At 41.0% G+C, this 24,040-nt stretch overlaps 1 protein-coding gene across 1 annotated transcript; it reads right to left on the bottom strand.

Annotated features, from left to right (window-relative positions):
* Positions 1–20,731: 20,731 nt before the first annotated feature.
* On the bottom strand, positions 20,732–23,600 carry LRRC30 (leucine rich repeat containing 30). The gene has a single exon (XM_009567978.2). The coding sequence runs from the start codon at positions 23,389–23,391 to the stop codon at positions 22,495–22,497; it is 897 nt and encodes a 298-aa protein (XP_009566273.2). The 5' UTR covers positions 23,392–23,600; the 3' UTR covers positions 20,732–22,494.
* Positions 23,601–24,040: the final 440 nt, after the last annotated feature.

The raw sequence follows: 24,040 nt of genomic DNA, 5'->3' as shown, positions 1-24,040 counted from the left end.
AAATCCTGTATTATAAACACTGATCCATACAGTGAAGCAATTACATTACAACAGTTAAATATATAGGGGCACAGAGCTCCTTCCACCACAGTCTATAGTAATTTAGCCATTAACTTAAATGAAAGCAAGATTAGGTCTGTATTCTAAAAAGAGGTAAAATCCATTTTTATAGCTACAGTTAATGACAATGTCAAAGTAAAAATAATGAGTCGAATCATTCATTGTGTACAACTGCCACTGCTATCTGAAAAAACACACCCAGACCAAAAATCCTTGCTGCTAATGGCATTTATATCATCAGTCAGAACATTTACAATATCTGGAGAAGGTAATAATTGCTTCAGCTTAGATCTAAACTTCAGTTTAGATTTAAGTCCAAATAGCAATTAGCAGGGGTTCACCTTCATCAGATCTCAGAGACAGCAAAACTCTGTAAGCTGCTGGAACTTGTGCCTACCAGCTCCGCACATGTGAGGAGCTTGATATGGTAGATGGTGTGAGGGTTGGTCAAAGGATCGATTTCTGTCTCAACACTTCCCATCAGGTGCTAAACCACAGGTGCAGGCCTTGCAGTAACGGCCAAAGCTGGCATGCCTTGTACCTATCAAGGTTGGTACAGGACAAATGCTTTGTATCTGTCCCTAAACCTCTACTATTGTAAAAGATCCATGAAGCAAGGCAAAACTGCAGACCCAGAGGCTCCCTGCTAACTACTATTGTGAAAGATCCATGAAGCGAAGCAGGAAAATTAACAATGGGACTTACCACAGACCCATATCCCAACACAGCATGTGCAAGGACGAGTTCATTTGAAGTGCAAGGTGAGGATGACTACTAGCCTTCATTGGGGACCCCAAAATCGACCACTGCCGCCAGGAGGAGCGCATGTGCAAGGAGAGAATACCTGCCTTCAAAGCCGACTACACCTCAGACACTCCCCTCTTGGCATGTGTGACCTGCCAGGTGGAGTTTGGCATGCCTCCACAGGACTGAGCTGGGAAAAAGGCAGGTCGCAAGGAGGAATCATATGCTATGAACTAGCATAAAAGACATCTCTGGAGCAGCTGAACTTTGAAGATCTTCCCCACTGTGAGATCACACCGATCGAAGACAGAAGCAAAGGAATGCCTTCTGGACCAGGCCCCCAGAGACGCTGGACATCTGTGGACCCGTGGTGGTAGCTGTAACCCCCCTTTTCCCTTTCCTTTTCTCCCCATCCTTTTCCTTATTATTCCTCTCTCTCTTTTTCTATCACAAGCCGCTTTACGGGCACGATTAATAAAGTTCCAAAGTTACTGTGATTTAAGCCCCTTGACTCGTTGAATTATTACTTTGCTTTTGTTTTGCACTCCGAGATCATAGCTGAAAAGAATCATCACGTGTCCGCTTATGAGTGGACCGTGACAGACAGACTCTGAAAGTACCAGTTGTCACTAGCAATAGCCAGAGCTACCTGTCTACACAACATAGAATACTCACTAATTCTCCTTAAAAGGGGATTACGTTGCTTACTTTCTAGTCATATACTTAAGGCTGAAAGCTCTCACCTTGAAATTAGAGATCAAAGTTCAATTCTCTCCTCTGCTGTGACTCTCGTAAAGGAGTGATTGGCTCAGCACATAAATTAGCTTATAAACTAATCTGGAGTGGAAGGTCCTTTTCCCCTTGCTGTTTAAGCAATAATATCACACACAAAAAGAAATGAGAAGATGGAAAGAGAGTACAAAAGAGCCTACCTGTACATACAGAAGTGATGTGAAAAAAACTAAGAGTTTTCTTGTACGTTAGCTAATGGCTCTCACAAGTGTGTGAAACACTTGCTCAAGATGAAATGGCTTCACCAACAAGTGCTAAGGCTTTCTAGCTTTGTTTTTCCTTAGCTAAACCTTGCAGTCAACTTAAACAGAGCATGTAGCAGGATTCTTTGAGATGAAAAATTAGTTTGATTTTCACAGGGTACAACAGAGGTGATGAAGCTGCAGTACATAGCCCAAGGGTGATTAAAAGAGATTCCAGTGCCTTGGGATGGCTAGTGAGGGAATCTGGGGCCCAGGTGATCTTTTCCTTCCTCCTTCCAGTTACAGGCGGTGACATTGTAAGGATCAGACGGGTCCAGTCTTTTAATACATGGCTTCGTGGCTCGTGTCACCATAATAGTTTTTGGGGTTTTTGACAATGGGATGGCCTACATGGCACCAGGATTACAGGTATCAGATGGGATCCACCTTTCTCAAAGTAGGAGGAGGGTCTTTGCTCAGAGGCTTTCAGTGCTCATTGACAGGGCTTTAGACTAGATGTGAAGGGGGAGGGTGATAATATCAGGCTCGTCTATGACAAGCTGTGGGAGGACACACAATGGTTGGAGGGACGAGGTGCCTGTTTGGGCCCTCCACCTGCTGCCCCAGGGCATGCTGGGGATGACGCGGTACAGTTGAATTCCTGTGGACATGACTGAGAGCCTCCTGAGGTTGTAGGTGCCAGGAAGGAAACTTCTGTAGAACACCTTAAGGGAAATCAGAGTTGTTCCACTAAGAAGCTGATGGGGCCAACAGCCCAGCTGAAGTACCTCTATACAAACACATGAAGCTTGGGCAACAAAAAGGAGAAGGTGGAAGCTACCCTGCTACTAGGGAGTTATGATCTGGTTGCTGTCACTGAAACTTAGTGGCATGAATCCCATGACTGGAGTGTGGCTATTGATGACTACAGGCTGTTTAGAAGGGACAGACCAGGAAGGAGGGTGTGGAGGCGTTGCCCTCTATCTCAGGAAATGCATACATTATGAAGAGCCATATTTGAAGAGTAGCCATGAACAGGTTGAAAGATTGTGGGTCAGAATAAAAGACTGAAACAGCAAAAGGAACCTTGTGGTTGGTGTATACTACAGGCCACCTGATCAAGGAGAGCTCACTAACGACGCCTCCTTCCTGCAGCCACAGGAGGCTTCATGCTCACAAGCTCTCATCATATCGGGGGACTTCAACTACACTGACATATGCTGGAAAAGTAGCATGGCAAGCTTTAGGCAATCCAGGAGACTCGTAGAGTGCATTGAAGATAATTTCTTAACCCAGTTGATAGACACCCCCATCCACAGGGATGAAATACTGGACCTGATGATCACCAATATGAGTGGGCTCATCAGTGATGTGAAGATTGGAGGCAGCCTGCACTGCAGTGACCATGCACTGGTGGAGTTCAAAGTCCAGAGCTATATGGGAGAGGCAAGGAGTACAGTCAGAACACTAAATTTCGGGAAAGCAGGCTTCCAGCTCTTCAAGGAGTTAGTCAGTAGGACCCCCTGGGATATGGTCCTCAGGGACAAGGGAGTGGAACAGAGCTGGCAAATATTGAAGGACACTTCCCATAAAGCGCACGAGTGTTCAGTCCGCAGATGAAGGAAATCAGGCAGGGAAGGGAAGAGACCATTGTGGCTGAGTTGAGACCTGCTGGCCAAACTGAAGATCAAGAGGGAATTGCACAGGGAGTGCGAGCAGGCACAGGAAACCTGGGAAGAGTGTAGGGGCACTGCCTGGTTGTGTAGGGATGGGGTCAGGAAGGCCAAGACGCAGCTGGAGCTGAATTTAGCAAAGGAAGCAAAGACTAACAGGAAGGGCTTCCACAAGTATGTCAATCAGAAAAGGAAGGTTAAAGAAAGCGTAACCCCACTGATGGGTGAAAATGGTGACCTCATATCAACAGAATGTCTTTGAAACCAAATATTAGCAAGAGTTTTTTTAATGCTTGTAAATGTCTTTTTTCATTCTCTTCTTATGGCCACTGCTGAAAAAATGAGTGGGTGGTGATCTAGGTCAAAGCATGTCTTGTCAGGTCTGATTGGCTATATAAAGAAATCAAATAGCCTTCTTCTTCAAAAATACATAGTACATTGATAAGAAATTATTCCTTGATAGACCTGACTTTTTATTGTCTAGGGGGAAAAAAAATTGTATTTGAAGCTAATCAACGCCCAAATATTCCAAAGTGTTACAGAAAGCTATTGTCTGTCAGCTGTCTAAAGCATCCCTCAATCAATTAGGGATTGATAGTAGAAACAATATGATTATCATAAAATATTGTCAAAGAATATGTCTCACAGTTTGAAAAAACATTCCCGTTATTTTATAACTGTCCATTATTTGTCTTAGGCTTTTTTAATCTCACAAATGGACACCATTCTCTTATGATAAATTTCTAGGCAATTGACATTATCTCTTAATTATTTTTTAACATATTCATTACAGAATTTGTTCAAGTAAGAAGTTATTGTTTAATTTCAGTGATGGATGAGCTCATTTCATGAGTATTAGATTAGTAGAGAGTATACAATTTATATTAATATGCATATGTCGTTAAAGAATACATTGTTTTCCAGCTGTCTTCAAAGAAAAGCCAGCCTATGAGATACAGATTTTCTTTCACAGCATCTACTCGTGTGGATAGTTCCAGTTAATATTCATGTGAGTAAGGATTACATAATTCGATCTGCAGCTTTTGCATCTATTTTGCTGTTTTGCCTAATTTTTCTTTTATGTTCACTCTCTGAGAAAATACACACACAATTTTTTCTTGAGATTTCTTTTATAATAAGATTAATGTTGACGCTAAATGCAGCCAGAAGCAAACCAAAAAAGCAACACTTCTTGCCTAAGGAGAATGAGCATTTATGTGCTGTAAGGAACAATCGTGCACTTCTAGGAAACGTGAGTGGGGCACCTGAAGACAGGTCTTTCATTCTCTAAATCTCTTCATGTCATTTAATTCCTATAACAAACAAAAGGACTGAACATTTACAGGGTGACAGAAGGACAGCATAGACTTTTAGGATTTCACTTCAAGTTAGTAATTCCTATACTTTTGATTGTCCTAGCAGCCAGGAAACCCCTGCACCCACAGTCGTGGGTGTTGCTGATTCAGCCAGTCCATTGCTCCTACCTGCCTCCCCAAGGATTTATCATTTTTTGCCTTAAGGCTCATTTAGATTTACAGTTCTGGAAGACATGTAGGCTTCAGATGGACACAAATATCTGTCTATCTCAAATTGCTGAGGCTCAAACATGCCTCAAACTCAAAGCTACAAGGAAAAAAAGTGATGGGGAAGGTAGTATTTTCAATAATCCTGGAGCCCTCAGATCTAGACTGAGATAAGATGAATTTTACTGCATCACTCTGCAAAAAAATCTTGGGGCACAAAGGGACTCTGCAGAAATATGTGGGGCAGCAAAGTTTATCTCAAAATGACAACAGTACATGATTATGGTTTTCCTCAACAGTAGAAGGTGGAAAGAACTCCTGACTTCCACAGCATAGATATAACTTTAGTTACCAAAACTAGATTTAGCATCTAATTTCAAAACTATGACTGTGAACTAGGCACTTAACGGTCACTTAATCCTGGTAGGTCCTTTTTAACTCAAAATGCTGGGAAGCTGGTGTCCAAAGAAAAGCAATGCCTCAACCACCCAAGTGAACCCGAACTTCCAGGATCTCATGTCAAGCTTGCTTTGATATTGTACCTTCCATGAAAGTCACTTTTCTTTCTCTACTATTCCATCACTTCCACAGGAAGAGGTAAAAATAGGTATGAGCAATCTCACCATAGGGGGAAGGTTTCCTGCTTCTCAGACAAATGTGAAGTGCATACCAATACCCACACCTCATGTTTCCCCCATGTTCCAGAGGAAAATGTGCCCTCATTTACTACTAACTGTTCTAAGCAGCTCTCATTCCTCTTGTGGAACACTCACCTCCCTGATCTGGAACACCAAACTCTTTTTTGGAAGAGATGTGTGAAATGATGCTTAATGGTGGGATTTGATTACCACGCAGGTGGCCAGACACGTCGGGGTTACACATTGTGGCACCAAGAGTATGTTTTTGAACAGGGCAGAGTCCAATTCGGGTGAGTATTTGTAAGGATAGATAGAAAGCTGTTGCAATTTCTCAGTTATTTTTTTTAACGACTATATCTCCAATAAGTTTCCAGTAGCCTTGATGCTGGTTGATTTTAGTGGAAGCTTTCAGCAGCTTTCAGGATAGGATTGCATTAAAAAGTCAGCTAATGCATATGCAGCTAGTGGTAAATAATCAAGTATCTCTCTAATTAAAACACATCTAGGAAAGTCGAAACTAATTTAACATCTAAATGACTGATGATAAAGGGATAGGGGAAACACAGAAATATTAACCTTTTAAAAAATTGTTTGGCATAAGAATTATAAAATGAATGGAGATAAGCATCAAGGCATCCAGCATGAAAAACCAAATGAAGAAAATCGTTGAGACAATGTTATGGAAAGAGATAAAAGTCCGTGTTCACTGCAAGTGAAAAGACATGGCCGAAACGTGCTCAGCTTCCCCAGCATGCTATTAACATCTGAGAAAAACACTACTGAAATGTTACAAACTAATTAAACTGGGCATACAAGGGAACCAATGGGAATAAATTATTATGCAAATGCAATGGTTTTTGCTACATAAAGCAACTGCTAGGAGTAGGTGCGGTGGTAAGCAAGGAGTAGGGTGGATGCAACGCTGCCCAGGAGGTGATGCTCACACCGAGGGACCCCAGTGCTGCAGCATCGTGCTCAGGCGCAGATGGACCTGATCACAGAAAACGGGGTAAAATCCCACGGAAGGAGGGAAGATAAGAAGGAAAAATGTACCTGGGACCTCCTACAAAGGGAAAAGAGAGACTGATGCAGGGCTCCTAAAGCAACAGTGCCATCTGCCGCAGACTCCCCTATGGAAGCAAGCTGATTTTAGCAATCTCTTGCTCTGCTGCAGTGACCGCATCAAATCTGAAATCCCTTATGTAGCACTGGGCTGAGGAGAACAGGACCAAACCCAGCCTTTCCTCTGGTCCAGACTTTGCACCCAAATGTGCATACAAGCCTCCTAAAAAATTAATTTCTGGAGTGTCTTTATTAAAGATGTTGCCTGTTTGAAAAAAGGGAAGGCTCTTTCTCTTGGCATAGCAGGATCCTGTGCTCAGATTCTCAGTGAAGGATCAGTTCACTATAAAGCAGTCTGTCAGCAAAACATACTTATTGAATGTGTAGGCAACTAAACAGCTGCTGTCTTATCTCTTTTCTATGCTGTATTTCTATCACTTTCTAAAAGAGCTTTCTTCTACTTGTGCAAACACAATGCCAGTTTCAATCCATTTTTTTCATGGTCCTTTTTCCTGTGTTCCTTACATCTCTGAATGCCTTTATATGTTATATTATCTGAAGCAATTATAACAGAAAAGTCTAATCAATATTATGAATTTTTATAATGCTTTTCATCAGTAGCTCTCAAAACTCATTTCTAGAGACTGAACCTGGCAGAACTCATAAAATACAGATGTAGTCAATCCACAAAAAATCCTGGTGAATTTAAATCTGTAATCCACATACACATGTTTATGCATCTAATATTTTTAGCCCTCACAGAACACTCAATTTTTTTAAGAGTTGCCCCAAAACTTGTCCAGGACAGAGTAAGAATAGAATTTTGATGATTCCCTGTCCTATGACCTCCACCTGGATGCTCAACTTACTACTTAAGGACATTTTGCAGAATGGATAGTCTGATATCATTAGCCCAGGCAGTATTATATTTAGTAGGTTCCATTAAAAAAATGCAGTGTACTAGGACATCTCTTTTTGTAAGTAAAAGACTATTTTTGACACACTCAAGCATCTACTCATTTTCCTCATTAGACTGTCACTCCAGCACCTATTCTTTTTGCACATGTGCTACAGAATCCCTGCAATTTGTCTCTGTGGGTGTTGAACTTCGGTTTTCTGTTAATTTGCAGACTTGCAAGCTGTCCTCTAAGTCCTCTGCTACTGTTCCTAGCCTCATTAACGACACGTGGAGATGAGGCTTTTGGAACTAGACAGTGTGGGATTCTGGGGCAACAGATGCTCTGCAGTAACTCAGAGATGCCTCATACTGCAGACCTGATCTTTGCAATCAAGTGTCTAAATTTCAATTTCAGAAAGAGATAAAACTTATGATGAAGTGTTTGCTACAAAGAGAGATGAATTCCAAGAACTAAAATCAGCTCCTGCATGAGTTCAAAAATGAATTCCAGTCTCTGCTGGTAATGAATGAACACACACTCCATCACTGAAGCACCTGCATCACTGTCTTAGCATACATAGGTGGCATCAAGGATGCATTTCTTGTGACTTTCATTCTGTCACTTTGGCTTCTTGGAACTTTATATGATTACTTTAGATTGGAATAGCTATAAGATCTGGAGGCTTCACATTAATTATTAACCTCAGTATCTGACTCCTGTATTTTAAGATCTACAGCTCTGAAAGAGGAGACACTGCTGGCAGTAGCTACCTTGGGAGAGTTGATATTTATTATAAATCAAACTAATCTATACCGTCTCCTGCTCAGGAAATTGAATTCTGGGAGTTTGTGAGAGTCGGTTCAGGGTTGACTCAGACTTCTAATTCACATAGATGTGGGACATTTGCATTGAGATAAGAAAAATCTGTTTGTCTGATTCTCATTACAAATCAAATTTAGTGATTATGGAATTCAATCTACTATATTTAAGTTGGTTAGTGAGACTTTCAAAAATGGAGAGCAGAGTCTTTGTTCTTTAAAAACAGATGCAACGAGATTATCTGTTAAAAATAAGAGATACTCATTTTGTGCATATTTAGCCAATAGATACTTCTAATCCAAGAGTGATAACAAGTCCCCATTATTTGGTCATGGGCCTCTGCTGGCTGAGATCCCACAGTGCCAATTTTTGTAAGAGTTCTTTGTACTCATGAGCTTAATCAAAAACAAGACTCAGCTCTGTATTTTCATCCACAAAGCAAATGGACTAAACTCATCAAAGTCGTACGGTTAAATTCAGCTCAATGTGTCTTTGTTAAAATATTTATAATTCAAACGGTGACTATTCACAAAAGAAGTAACAAAGATAGATTCATTTCTTTGCCACCTCACTAAGCAGCTGGAAGGTATCTCCAGAAAGAAATATATTGTAAGTCTTCTTGTGAATCTGAAAAATCCACTCTCCTATCATATAAACTCTTGGCTGTTCATTTCCAAGAAGGTGATGGGCATATTTGCACCATGCCTATTAGCTGCGGGTAAGAATATTATTGAAAGCTCATAGGTGCAAGCCATTCTAGCTAGTGCGATAAAAATTACATAAAGTGATGGACATCCCTTCTGAAGGCAGAAGGTTTGGCATTTACTCTGCCTTGTATGTGCTGAGGAAAAGTAGCTGAACTTCAGTGAGGCCTCTGCTAGAAACAGCGGCCATGGGAACTGCCTCAGGGAAGTGAGGAATCCCTGTAACCCGCCACTGATGGCCATAGCGGGTCTCAGGCACCTTTGTCAAGGCAAATGCCTGCAGGAATCCAGTTTTCCTGGAAACAGCTTCTTGCTGCCAGCAGGCCCCCACTTGGGATAGAGGCATCTGACACTGATGTTAAGCAAGTTAAACCTTTCAAAGCAACTGGATCCAGTGCCAAAGGCATGCTCTGTGTTAGAAGCAAACAGTGGAGGAGCTCAGATGAGTGTTGGGGGGACGTATTAAGCTGTCAGCGATATCTCCATGCTCTATCTAAACCTGTTTAAGTGCTGCACCAGCCGGTCCAGCTGCTGTGGTGTTTTGTCAGCAATGAGTTAAATTCTTAGCACAGACAAGGCTGAGAAGGTGAACATTTCTTGATTTCCAGCTTTGCAAACACCTTTGACCAGTATCTCTAAGCATGACAGCCTGAGAGCATATTAATGAGCAGCTACTTCCCAACAGGAACTGTTATATCAGCATTTCTTCTCCCTGTGTTTTTTCCGGTCACTATCCCAAGCGGTGACACAGAGGTCCATGACCAGCTCAAAGATGATTGCAGCAGCTTTCGTATCTAAAACATCCAGGAGGGCTTGGGATACAGAAGCATGTATCCTAACCTTGGAATGACAGCTCTCTTTCATCTGGAGATGGGGTTATGAATACAGCAGTTACTTTTATACCATCAAATAGAAATGATAACATAATGGACTGGCAATTCTACTGTTATTCTGCAGCTACAAAAAGCGCATAAACTGAAAGGCTGGGAAAATTTTTCTTTTGCAGTTAGCCTTAATTCTTTTGCAGATACAGAAACACAATGGGAAACCAGAAACGGACCTCTACAGTGCCCTATTTAACCTATGAGAATCTTTCACTAGAAGAAGGGATGGGCACACTGTGTCAGAAATTATATACAGTGCTGATGATATATTAGACAGGAGATAATAAGCCTTTCAGGGATTCCTAAATGCATTACTTGTTAACTTAGGAGGTACCCTGGGTGCAACTTATGAGGTGGTACTAATTTAGAAAGTATCATGAGTAACTCTGCTTGCTGGAGGGCTGAAATGTAAATCCCATTGTTGAACAGGGAAAAGGAAAATGCTCCTTCCATTAAGTCTGTGATCTGTCCTTCACTTGCCATAGGGAATAGCATAATTTAGAAAGCTGCCTTCTAGGATGTTTAACAATCATACCTCATCAGTGAGAACTCTAGATTAAAAATGTGAACATTTTTACATTACTAGAGGGATTATTAAATCTTGCTTAATATTTCATATATTTGACATCAAACTACCAAGTAACGAGTATAATGTATTAAAATACCCTTCTAGTCATATTATTTGCCTGCTTTTATGTAATAGGACTCTAACTGCATTTGTTCAATGATACTGTGCAGTGGCTTGATTTACGTTTTGTAGTGTCTGGCTGAGAAGGGACTTTAAAACTGATTGTTGTAGTCAGTTCAGATCTGTCTCTGTGTTTCTAACAATCGTGAAGCAGGTTCTTCTCAGAGGCAGAAGAGTTTTTTCTATCCTTCCCTTAAATGTAAAACTGACGCAGCACCCTCTTCCATGGAAGTGGCTGCACCTTCAGGCACCCTGCAGTAAGCAACATCATTTTCAAGCCTGACTGATTCCTTCCAAAACTAGTGGATAAATTATACTATTATGCTGTTACTATATCTTCTACCATAACACCCCATGTACATGAAGAGGTCCAGACCTCTTCACTTCTGCATGCCGAGTTCCCAGTGTACGCAATTGGAGGTGAGACTTGTAAGAGCAATTCCCTTGATCCTGCTTTGCTGGGGTAAGCACCCCATGCAAGTAGAGCTGAGTTCCCACCCTGGCCCCAAAAAAATTGCCTGACAGTGGTGACAGGGCAGTGCTGAGCTTCACACCACACACGAACACTAGCTAGGTCACTCCAAATAGGGCAAGAAATTTGTGCTTCTCTACTGGATTCTGTTGCCTTCCTTTTCTTTATCCTACCATTTTTCCTTCTGTCCTTAAGTTAAAGTGAGTACCTCTGTGTAAACAGTGTAATTGTTATCGTAATAGCTGTTGCTCCAGCTTCAGAACTGCAGCTTCTGTTTTAAAGGACTGACACCAGAGTTTGGAAATGTATTACACACAACTGAAAGCGAGTGAGGCAGACATACTTTACAGCAGAAATGTAGGCCTAGACAAAAATTTCTCTGTCTACAACACCTGGCAAAATCTGGGGCTAGACAAGAGAATCTGTTCCTGCTTCTTTATGTTTCTAAATCATTCTGTAGCAACATGACAACCAGGAGGACCAAAATTTCTCACTTCCCAAATACAAGCATCAGAGGCAGTGAATTTATGTAGAGCATTCCTGGAACACGAAGGGAGCTCTGGAGAATAAGTCAAATGAGGAGAGGACTTTTTGTTTGTTCACAGTTGTGCATAGACTCCTTCCTATGTTTTTAACTTTTGCAATAGCCTTTCAATTACATGAATGTCCATCTAAAGTCATATTGGAGACCGAAAATTTATGAGCTACAGGGGCACAGAAAAATGCCCTTAAGTGCAAAGTATGTTCTGCTCTTCAGGCTAATTGCTTCCTGAGGTTTGTTCATTATTTTTCACTTATTCTATTTCTTATTTTTATCTTTTTCTTCGCCCCCTTTTTTTTCCTTTCCTGTTGTTATCCTCCTGTATAGCTGATGAAGACAGGCCTCTCCTAATGATTAACTTGTTTTCGAGGGCAAGATCAGAAAAGGCAGGTTGAACTGGTATCAGTTGAGCAGTCAACTTTAATTAAAAATGTTGAAACTCGTTAATAAAAAACAAAGAGGCAAAAAAAAAAAAGAAATAGAGTGGGTAGAAATAGAAAAGAGAGAACATAATGAAACATGGAGGAAGGGCAAATGAAAAGAAAAAGGCAACAGAATTAATGGGAAAATGCAGATAGCTAGTATGGAGGAAACCGTAAATCACCTGTTCTGGCTTCCTACTAAAGAGACTAGATATCTAGCACTGGTAGTGTTTAGTAGTCTAAAGTGGCAATTCTTTTTCCCTTTACCCCCTTATATTTATTATTTATTATATTTATTATTTATGTGATATTTTAAAATATACCGTTGCTAGTATGGACTGTGGCAAGGTAGGGGTATTCTGCTGAGGTGCTACTCAGAACAGACAACTGCTGGTCTGGGGAGTACAAGAAGGCGGGGGGACTGTTGCAGAAATCCCAGTTTGGTGACTCATCACCCAGGCAACACTGGCAAGAGAATAGTGATGCTTATCTTTATCCAAATCTAGGCTACGCTAAATTGATGTAAATGTGAAAATGACTTACTAAGAAGAGCTATTAGCTTCACAGATAAGTCTTAAAATGTCACTGTTTCGCAACTTATTAGCCTAGCTGAAGAACATGAAATAGGCTCTCTAATGGACACCTGATACACTAGAGAGAATTCTGAGCTCCTGATGAATTTCTGCATCCTCCCCTAATGATAGTCCTTATGAGGATTTGGACATGCTGGATAAATTTTCTTGCCCATCCACTCTAATATCTTCATGCCAGTCCAACAAAGATGAAACATCTTAACTGCTGTAAATTCATAACTTACAGCCAAATGAGAAATCACATCTATCTTTGATATGAGCTTTATGAAGCTGAAAACTTACCAATTGTAAGAGCATTCGTTTGCTTTCCGTTCACCAAGCCCTGGGGAATCATTTAGACCAAAGCAACCTCTAGTCCTCCAAGCAGGACTAGAAAATGCTGTATCTGAAGCCGACAAGACGCTGGCTTTATGTTTCCATACAGTGTAAATGGAGGATATTAAGATTTATAGTAAAGACTGTTATATTAACTTATTCAAATACAATGAGGAGGTTGAAGGGGAGGGTTAAAACTTACATGTCAGCTGCTGAAGAAGAACCAACTCTACAGTTCTTCTGCAGTTAAACTAAATTTTGAATGAGCTGTGTTTCAGCCCTTGTCTCTATGGAGTAGCGCAGAAAATTGGGTGTGAAAATTCTCCAAAGTTTTCCATTTGAGACTTCTACAAACATCTGAGCCAAACTGAACTCCAAAAGTATTCAGTTTGGTGTCAGATCTATACATGTTAGACAGATCGGGCTGTGTAGAATTTAACTTATTTCTTCTTTGATGGGCTAAAGAGTGTATCTAAAATAGTTCACTGAAAGAGCTACTAAAATTTAGTGATGAACAGAAAATGAGTGGATCTGCTCATATGATTATGGATCAATAAAAAAGGACCAAATTTGAACTTTTCCTTATTTTAAACACCCACGTTACTCAATAGAAGTCCCAATGACCATTGTGATATCTGACACTACAAAACACTCTGAAGAACTAATACACAAGGAATTCAAAAGCACTATGTGTTTTAAACCCTCTTTTAATGATAAATTACCAGCATTTTATTTGCAGTGAAATATGGTACTTTTTAGTCAGCTCACACTTACTCCTCAAAAACTACATTGCAAAGCATTGTGAAAACCTCACAAATGCCTCCAAACATATGCACACACAAATACATACACACGCTCGTGCTCAGAGGATTTTTTTTTTCCTAAGGAGCTAAATTCAAGTTTAGTATCTTTGTAACTTAATTTGTATGTGGACAGAACACAAACACTACATTACAATCTATTCTTTACAATGTCATTTTCCAACTGGAAAAAGAAGTTAAGTGTGCTGAATGATATACAGGACGCTTGTGCATGGAAAGGCATTATCTTAACCAAATTGCATCTGATTGAATGAATTTAGCAAAGTAAAGGTTTTATTCTTCTGGATTCTTCAGCTATCCCATCAGTGCCATTCATAGGGCACTATATTACTCAATGCCAGTGAGGTTTGTCTGCTTATACAGGCAAACAGTTTAGAAACCACTAAGAGCCTGTTTTCTCCTACAGGGAAATTACATATACCTGCATGAACCAATACAAAACCTCATCTATAAATCCAGAGACTTCCATCGTGGTTTTAAAATGAAAAAGGACAAAGAACAAGAAACATAGAATGGTCTGCATTAGAAGCGACCTTAAAGATCGTTCAGTTCCAGCCCCCCTGCAGGCACATCTTCCACTAGATCAGGTTGCTCAAAGCCTCATCCCATCTGGCCTTGAACACCTCCAGGGACTGGGCACTCACAGCTTCTCTGGGATACCTGTTCTAGTGTCTCACCACCCTCACAGTAAAAAATTTCTTCCTGATATCTAATATAAATCTCCCCTCTATCAGCATGAAAACATTATCCCTCATTCTATGCCTGCACACTCTGATAAAGAACCCCCTCTCGGCTTTCCTCTTTCCTTGCTCTAACAGATCCAAGCCCTTCCCATGCTGAGGACTCCAGAACTGAAGACAGTACTCCAGATGGGGTGTTATGAGAGTGGAGTAGAGGGGCAGAATCACCTCCCCTGACCTGCTGGTCACACTTCTTTTGATGCAAGTCAGGATATGGTTGGCTCTCTGGGCTGCAAGCATGCATTAGAGGGTCATGTTGAGCTTCTTATCCACTAACATACCCAAGTCCTTCTCTTCAGGGCTACCCTCAATCCATTCTTTGCCAGGCTGTATTTGTGCTTGGGCTTGCCCTGACTCAGATGCAGGACCTTGCACATGGCGTTGTTGAACTTCATGAGGTCTGTGCAGGCCCAATTGTCAAGTCTCTTGAGATCTCTCTGGATGGCATTACATCTCTCCAGTGTGCTGAACATGCCCCACAGCTTGATGTCATCAGCAAACTTGCTGAAGGTACCCTTAATCCCACTGGCACGTCTGCAACAAACAACACTGGTCCCAATACTGCCCACTGAGGAATGCCACATCACTGGTTTCCACTTGGACATATAGCCATTGACCAGAACTATTTGAATCATGGAATCATAGAATCACTAGGTTGGAAAGGACCCACCGGATCATCGAATCCAACCATTCCTAACACTCCCTTAAACCATGTCCCTCAGCACTTCATCCACCCATTCCTTAAACACCTCCAGGGAAGGTGACTCAACCACCTCCCTGGGCAGTGTGTTCCGGTGCCCGATGACTCTTTCCGTGAAAAATATTTTCCTGATGTCCAGCCTGAACCTCCACTGGTGGAGCTTCAGGCCATTCCCCCTTGTCCTGTCCCCTGTCACTTGGGAGAAGAGGCCAACTCCCTCCTCTCCACAACCTCCTTTCAGGTAGTTGTAGAGAGCAATAAGGTCTCCCCTCAGCCTCCTCTTCTCCAGGCTAAACAACCCCAGCTCTCTCAGCCGCTCCTCGTAAGGCTTGTTCTCCAGCCCCCTCACCAGCTTCGTTGCTCTTCTCTGGACACGCTCCAGAGCCTCAACATCCTTCTTGTGGTCAGGGGTCCAGAACTGAACACAGTATTCAAGGTGCGGTCTCACCAGTGCCGAGTACGGAGGGAGAATAACCTCCCTGGACCTGCTGGTCATGCCGCTTCTGATACAAGCCAAGATGCCATTGGCCTTCTTGGCCACCTGGGCACACTGCTGGCTCATGTTCAGTCGGCTGTCAACCAGCACCCCCATGTCCTTCTCCTCTGTGCAGCTCTTCAGTCACTCTTCCCTCAGTCTGTAGCACTGCATAGGGTTGTTGTGCCCTAAGTGCAGGACCTGGCATTTGGCCTTGTTGAACCTCATGCCATTGGTCTCAGCTCAGTGGTCCAGCCTGCTCAGATCCTTTGCAGAGACTCCCTACCCTCCGGCGGATCCACACTTCCTCCCAGCTTAGTGTCACCTGCTGAGGGTACACTCAATGCCTTCATCCAGGTCATTGATAAAGACATTGAACAGGGCTGGACCCAGTACCTCAGCCCACTTGGAACTGGCCTCCAGCTGGAGTTAACTCCATTTACCACCACTCTGGGCTCGGCCATCCAACCAGTTTTCCAATGCAACCATCAAGCCAATTCCTTATCCATCGAGTGGTCCACCCATCAAATCCATGTCTCTCCAATATAGAGACAAGAATGTTGTGCGGGACAGTGTTAAATGCCTTGCATAAGTCTGTGTAGATTACGTCAGTTACTCTTCCTTTATCCACCAGGGCCGTAGCCTCATCATAGAAGGCCACCAGATTCGTCAGGCTAAAGAAAAGAAAGGAAAGTAGATTGAAGCAATTTTTTTACTGTGTCAGTTTGCTGTTACTCCCTTGGTAAATTCTTTCAGCGGATTATGGAATGATGTTTCTAGGAACTACAGAGGCTTCTTCTGTCCTGCTTACCCTTGTTTTGAGGTGGAACATTCTGATAGCAAAGGAGAAAGAATTTTCAACCATTGAAATATTTGGCAGAGGGCATTGTAAGTGTATTGATGTTTCTCTGATCTACCTCCCAGCCCTTCTCAGCAAGGGTGCACACCTGTCTCTATCAACCATGAAAACAGTATCTGGAGACTAACCACTGTCTGAAACCTCTAAGGCAGGGGCATAAAGTTTTGGGTAGGTTACCCATCTCATGACCAATGGCTGTAGAGCCTGCCAGCCTCCTCTGTCCTGACCTCCTTGCGTGGCAGGTGAGAAATTTGATCCTTGGTACATTTTCATGCCCACCCACACTCAGCAACACTGGCTTTGTAGGAAGGGAAAAGCAATTTGTTGCTTCTGTGAATACACCCATGACTCAAAGGCTAGAGATCAGGAAGAAAAGAGGGCAATATATATTACCCTCAAAGAGTTGTGTCAAAAAAAAAAAAAAGAAGTTTTTTTTTAAAAATGTCTGAGAAGTAGAAATTAAAACCAAGCTATCCATCAATGAATTTATGGTTTCTGAAACTCCTCTGAAACCTAGGGAAACATAAAGCTCTGCCCTTTGGTCTTCTGTTCAGTCTGCCTGAGTAAGCTCACTTTATGAGGCAGCATAATATGCAGTGACCTTTTCTGAAGCTGTTGCTACACTTCCTGCTTCACTGGAAACCGCCTTTTTAACCATGCATGATGTGACTCCACATATAGGCAGCTGTACGGGTGCAGGATGCTGTTGGTACCACTGGGCTGATGAAGATGTAACTGAGGGATGGGTTTGAAGGCTGGGTGGCCCTCGTTGCACAACAGATAAAGGCATGAAATCAGTGGGAGGAGAAAGGAATGAGAGAAGAATTTAAAACTGATAATGTCATCAGTATGCTTGCTAGGAGGGAGAAAAAAAATTTCTTATGTAATTTCCACTTTTAAAAAATCTTTATATGAATTTGGTTTCCTCTTGGGATATTCAGGGTGTTCGGTTAACCTAATATATTTCTAAAGAGAGGTCTTTTCAGTGTCACTTTTTTTCATCATTTATAATTATTATTCTGTCTCTTACTTGTACAGAGGAAGGATTATGCAATTTAATAAAAGGATTTTCAGACTTACTCCACACGAGTAATAAAGTGTACCTCTGTCCCAATACATCTAAAGCCTCGTACCATTTAAATGTCTATTGAGTTTTTAAATTTTGTTTTTTACGTATATGAAATTGTAAATTTGTATATTCTTTTATAAATGTAGGCTTTTTTACAGTCTGCAGAAGTTTTCCTCTGGCTGTAACTTTTTCAGGATTTCAGGTCCCGAGTGTGTGGACTGCAGAAGCACATGTGACATAACAATACAAATATTTTCTTAATAATTTAGAAATTATTATATATTATTATTTTTATATCATTATTTTCATACATATTAATTACATTTACTGTGTGCAAGGCAGTCTGAAACACTCTTTGAATCACTCAAGAACTGCTGTATGAAGGTTCTGCAGCAAATTTACCATTGGAATTTGTGAAACCATACTGACCACATGATTAGTTTGTTTTCTTTGCTTGCTTTCTTCATCTTTCTTTATTTACCTTTACTGTTCTCTTACGTGGTGAAGACCTCTGAGGCTTCCTTTTCCCTTTGCTTAGGAAATAAGCTGAAATACAATGATATTTCCAATTGCAGAAATTATATGCTGTGATTTTTTTTTTTTAAAGTAATCTGCTGGCCCAGCAAAGAATGGAATGTGTTCAAAACTCTCCAGGATCAACACAATGCTTTTTAGATGCATCCATCTTCACAAGCGATGACTGTAAAGTTCTTAAAAATATTGACAGAAAAATATGGTTTCCTGAAACTAAATTCATTTATATCCTAGAAGCTTAAACTGCAGAATGTATATTCTTATGGTAAAAATGCCTAGAAATTTTCCTGGAGTTTGAAAAATAAAAAGGAGGAATTTTTATGAAAATGGAGAAAAGTACAGAGAAAATATTGGCAAGTTGGAAAAAAAATGTTGACATTTTTCAAGCAAAATAATAATCATAAAATCTTTTATCTGAATTTCAAAAGCTTTCAGCTGGAATCTGAAAAAAATCTGTTTTGAAATGTGACCCCAGCACATCTTAGAAATTGGTCTTTGTAGTCTCTTTCTGCTTTGCACATGTAGCAGGCTGGTATTCCTGGCCAGATTTCATGCCTGTGGGTGCCCCAGTGGGGCTGCTGCGATATTGCAATGGATGTTGGGAAGTCACCGGTCACAAGAAACATGACCAAGTTTGCCCAAGTGGCAGGCTTGGCCAGTAGCCCTAGAGCAGTCGGCAGAATACTTTTCAGCTTTGATTTCCCATTAGTCATTAGAACAACATTTCAAATTAAAATGTCTCCCTTTCAGTCAAAGGTTAGTCACTAACTTTGGCTAAGACAGGATCCCGAAACCTTCCAGTTTTCATAAATTTTACTTATTATCTAGACTTTAAACTTTTCACAGAATGCATCTTTCTCTTTGATTTAAAATAAAACCAGATGGAAACTGTTCATCTCACCAAACATAGTATTCAGTGATGCCTGGGGATAAAATTGTATAGCCCTTTAGTATATTAGATTTGCCTCAATCACTTAACCCCTGATTATGTTCTTTCTACTTTGTTCTTGTGATTTGCCCTTTGTTTTCCCCATATCAAGATTTTTTCTAAACTCTTTGGAGCTTCTCTGACCGATAGCCATAGAATACCAGCCTCCCAAGAGAGTATCCTTTTCCATAATTTTTCGATTCCTTTGAAAAACACCACCACTAATAACAACAAAAACGAAAGGTGCATCAAAAGCCACGCTGCTGTAAGGCTCACGATGAGAAAACTTTCAGAGGATGCTAAGAACAAGTGCAACATTCTGCATCCGGTTCTCTGGAAGTTTATAACTCAAGATGGTATAATGTAATATACACATAGAAGATGTATTGTTGTCATATATCATCATATATGACTACAGTCTCTGCTGTGTTTCAGCTCCATTTTTTCCCTATCGTCCGTACAGCTAATATCAGATGACATAACATTGAGATCCACCAATTCTTTGCTAATGCCCTGGTCAAAACCAGGGCCAGTGTGTGACATCATGCTTACTACCTCCCTCCTGTGCCTTTTGCTTGTTTTCTCTATTTGTCTCCCTCAGATGCAAGTACATACCTCTTCATTCACCTCACACACATATTTCTATACATTAACAGTGACATACAGTCTTTTCTTTTTACATGAAGAATTCAGAACACTACCTTTAGTCATGTGAGATCATTTACCGTATCTCTGAGAAAGCTGTTTATAAGGATCTTGATTGAGGAATGAAAGAAAGAGTAAAGCACTTCAGTAGAAATTATTTCTTAATGGTAAAATCTGAATTATACATTAAAGTACCATTTATTCAATGAGTTCTATTATTCTGCTTAAAAAGGCAGAGACTTTTATGTGTTTTGTATGCTTAGAAAGGTTTATTAGCTTGAGTAAAATGTTATTATTATTCAGTTGAATAACTGAATTTTAAATTATTGGTACTGCACTTCATATTATAACTGCTTTTCCAGATGCACTTGATTATGCTGAATTTACCTTTTAATCCTCTGTCTGGAGACCATTGTCTTGAATCATGTACTGTTTCTCACCCACTGTAGAGGTATCCTAATAGACAGACAGAGTCCAGTCACACATATTCCATGTAAATTACTGTGCATACCTCTCCTAGTCACATCATACTGGAGGCTATCCGGTGTCATATAATCCTGGATACTGATACATGGAAAATCTTTTCAGGTGATTAATGCTGTAGGCATTTAATTTTCCTGCAAAGCGCTATTGCAGGACTGCAGTGTTTACATGAATGCCAGGCTGAGGGATATGAAATGGACATTTAGAAAAGTTAATAATCTGTGGCTAATCCCCTACAAGAATTATCTGTTGGTATTTCTATAAATAATTGCAGCTTTATTTCTTGTCACTAATTGAATCACATATTAATTTGTTAGGCATAGTGTTCATTATAAAGCTTGGAATTTTGCTATAAATACCACTGCATGGGTGAAATAATTACATGTAAAGCTAGATATAAAATATCTTTGCATTTGAAATGTATATTATGCTAAAAATTCACTAAATAACTTCCCTTTGTTTGTTTGTTTGCTTAGATCTCAAGAGAAAGTGCCCTTCAAAAAGGTTTCCCATTTGCTAGAAACATAAGATTTGTCCTTGACTGCACACTCAGAAACTGTGGTTCCTGAACACTGAAATTCTCTATTAAGATAACAAACGGTACACAAAACAATCCAACATAGTAAAGTATCAAGGTAGATAGTCCCAAAGTGGAATACTCTCTGAGCACTGATTCTTCATTGCTACATTCGGTACTGTGCTGATAATGTTGGCATGGCCAAAGGTGCAGCACTTGTTCGCATGTACCTACCAATTACATAATTGTCTGCTGTTATCAGACTGCTGCTACCTCTGCTAAAGAGTTTTTCCCTCAACCAGGGGCTTCCCATTAATTTCACTAGAAGCAGGATCAACCTTCTACAGCCTTCTGTAATTTTGAGCAATTTGTGTTTTAGAAAGTAATCATTGATTCCTGAGATTTGACATACGATAGAAAGCACTTTTAAAGTGGCTTTGAATAGTCTTAATTAGCTCAAGAATTACAGGCTCATTCCTCTCTTACACTGTCATTACAAACATTTATATCAAGTGATTTCAACAGAGTTGCTTCTGTTTTACATTGGTGCGAGGAAAAAAAACCAAGTTGCATAAATTGTTAACAGCTCTTTTATGCTGCCTTTTTACTACCAGATAAAACTTTGATGAAGGACATTCACAGAAGATCAATATGAGAAACCACAGAAGACATGACTTTTATGCTACTGCCTGATACTGAAAAACAGGGAAATAAGTATTTGTTTTTGAAGCTCTTACTTAAGGCGATGATTGTTTTGATGCTGTTTTTCCTGAAAGAAATACATCACCTTTAGGATACGTACAGACTCCTGAGTAAAGCTACTCCACAGCTCTGATTGCACGGATGTAGGAAAGGGAATGGAGTGCAATTGTTCATCTAGTAATGAGCAACTTCATCTGACAGCCTTTGTTTGAGGGAATAAGGAACGTCCGTTGTTTCTCTGCTTCGTGTATATGCTGCTCCCTGCTGCTGTGACACACCACTGGAGGCATCCTAGGAGGCTCTGCAGGAAAGGCTGCATATCTCAGGAGGGGGACTAAGAGCTTTGGGGAAGTCTGGATTCTTCTTCCAAAGAACTAGGAAATTGCCTCATTGATGGCGATCTTCACCTGTAATTTATAAAGGCCAGCACACAGCTGTGGGGTAAACAACAAATGGTATTGAACTGGCCAGTAATATACTGTCTGTGGGCTAATATAGCTCAACATATACTCACTGCTGAAAATATATTAAACGTTTTCCTTGAGATTCACTTAGGTAGCAGTGTTTGTTTATGTAGTGCTCTATCTGCGTAGGAAGAAGTGAGCAGGAGTTAAAGTGCAACTGCAATCACATATAGTAAATCCAATTTATATTAATATTCCTCCAGCCTAATAGCTGACAAATACACATTTCTACACCTCTAGCAGTCTGCCTTATTTTGTTTCTGTCAAATGAAGAGCAAACATTTTATCACAGGTTTGTTGGTTTTTTACCCTAAAAATACCCAAACACACCAACACTGAAGGTTACAGAGGTGGATATTTTTAGAAAGTTTACTCTTCATGCACTTAATTAAGACCATCATAAGTTACTTGCATTCCTCCAACCGTTACTAAAGCCATCCACACTCTTTGAAATCCAAGTATTATGAAGTGGAAATGCCTGTGCAGGAAAGTGCTCTGGTATGACTGAGTCTTGACGACTTGCTCAATCCCAAGCTCAGTGGAAACTCAGTTGTGCTCCTTTTTCTCCCTGAGGTAGTTGAAGAGGACATCCAGCCCCCCCTCAATGACCTCCGGCAGGGGCCGGGACAAGGGGTTGTGGGCAATGTGGAGACCTTTGTCCATCGGGTTCCATGCAATGCGTGGCAGTCGGCGCAACAGGTAAAGGTCATCTGGGAGAGTCTGTATGGCATTATAATCGACGTTTAATAACTCCAGAGTCGTGATGAAGCAGAGGGACCGTGGCAGGGTGCGTATATTGTTATTCTCTATTATAAAGATTTGCAGATTGGCCAGATACTGGACACTCTCTGCGATGTTTTCAAGCTTATTGGACCCTAGGTGCAAGAAGTCTAAGCTCCTCAGTGCAAAAACACAGAGAGGAATTTGCACAAAGCAGTTGTTACTGAGGTTCAGTTTCCTCAAACTTGTCAAGTCAGTGAAGCTAAAAGGCAGTTGCGAGATGCTGTTGTGAGAGAGGCTCAAAACCTCCAGCTTCCTGCACAAGCTGAGCTCTGCTGGCACTTCTGTCAGGCAGTTCATATTGACAAACAAGACCTTCAGGTTCCTCAGCAGCCCAATCTCTTTAGGCAAACACTTGAGGCAGTTGCCACCCAAGTTTAGCACTACCAGCCTGTCCAGTTTCCCCAGTGAAGGAGGAATCACCACCAGCTGGTTGCGTGAAAGGTTCAGCTTCTGCACTTCGGACAGTCCCCACAAGAAGTCAGGCGTGCTGGTCATCCCTTTCATTATGAGGCTCAAACTGACATAACGCAATCCCCGTTTCAGCAGTGACTTGGGCTCTTTTCCTGAGAGAAGAGCATCTTCCCAAGCAGGCAACTTTGGACCTTTCCTCAGAAAAACCATGCTGCTTCGCCCCTCGTTCTTTGAGTGCTCAGATCCCATAACACCCCGTATCCCTTCTGAGAGATAAAGTGGAGTTTTCTTCCCTTGTAAGTGCTACGCCAACATGCAAATACCAACAGAGGATGACAGCTTGCAGGAGGCAGGAAAGTCAAAGCAAGGAGATAGGGAGGAGCCTGTGAAGTGCATCTCAGTCCACTGGGGTAGTTTCCATAGTTGCTGAGGGAAAGTTTCACTTTTGAGAGCTTATGTTGGTCTTGGTGCACAGTCTGTAATAAAATACTTGCTCCTGACTTGTGAGCAAACCTGTTTAATTCAAACTGAATGCCACAAGGCAGCTGTCACTGTCATTTGGCCTGGGCTTTATTGGACAGATATGTATCTTCACTGCAAAAAGGTCACAAGGATGCTGTATATAACTTCACCATGTCAGCTTTCTTGGCTATCTGGTACATACCATAACTGCAGGACAATTAACAAGAGTGACTTCAAATAACAAACAAGCAAGCTATAGAAGAAAACAAGCAAACAAATAAGCCATCATTTCAATTCAGGTTTAAAGGATATTTTCACAATCAATTTTATTTTGATGTTCCTGATTTCACTGAAACAGTTACCAGTCCACCAGAAAACTTTGCACACTGCAAAAATGCTGGTATACTTTTCATGTGAGTCCATGTTTTCTCTTTAG

The sequence above is a fragment of the Cuculus canorus genome, chromosome 2 (genome assembly GCF_017976375.1).
Source record: "Cuculus canorus isolate bCucCan1 chromosome 2, bCucCan1.pri, whole genome shotgun sequence".
Lineage (NCBI taxonomy): Eukaryota > Metazoa > Chordata > Aves > Cuculiformes > Cuculidae > Cuculus > Cuculus canorus.
The sequence above is the reverse complement of the archived record's forward strand: the minus strand, read 5'-3'. Positions and strand labels throughout refer to the sequence as shown.

What these genes read in the sequence shown, in the direction of transcription:
- LRRC30 (XM_009567978.2), bottom strand. Translation starts at nt 23,391, where the DNA reads ATGGGATCTGAGCACTCAAAGAACGAGGGGCGAAGCAGCATGGTTTTT.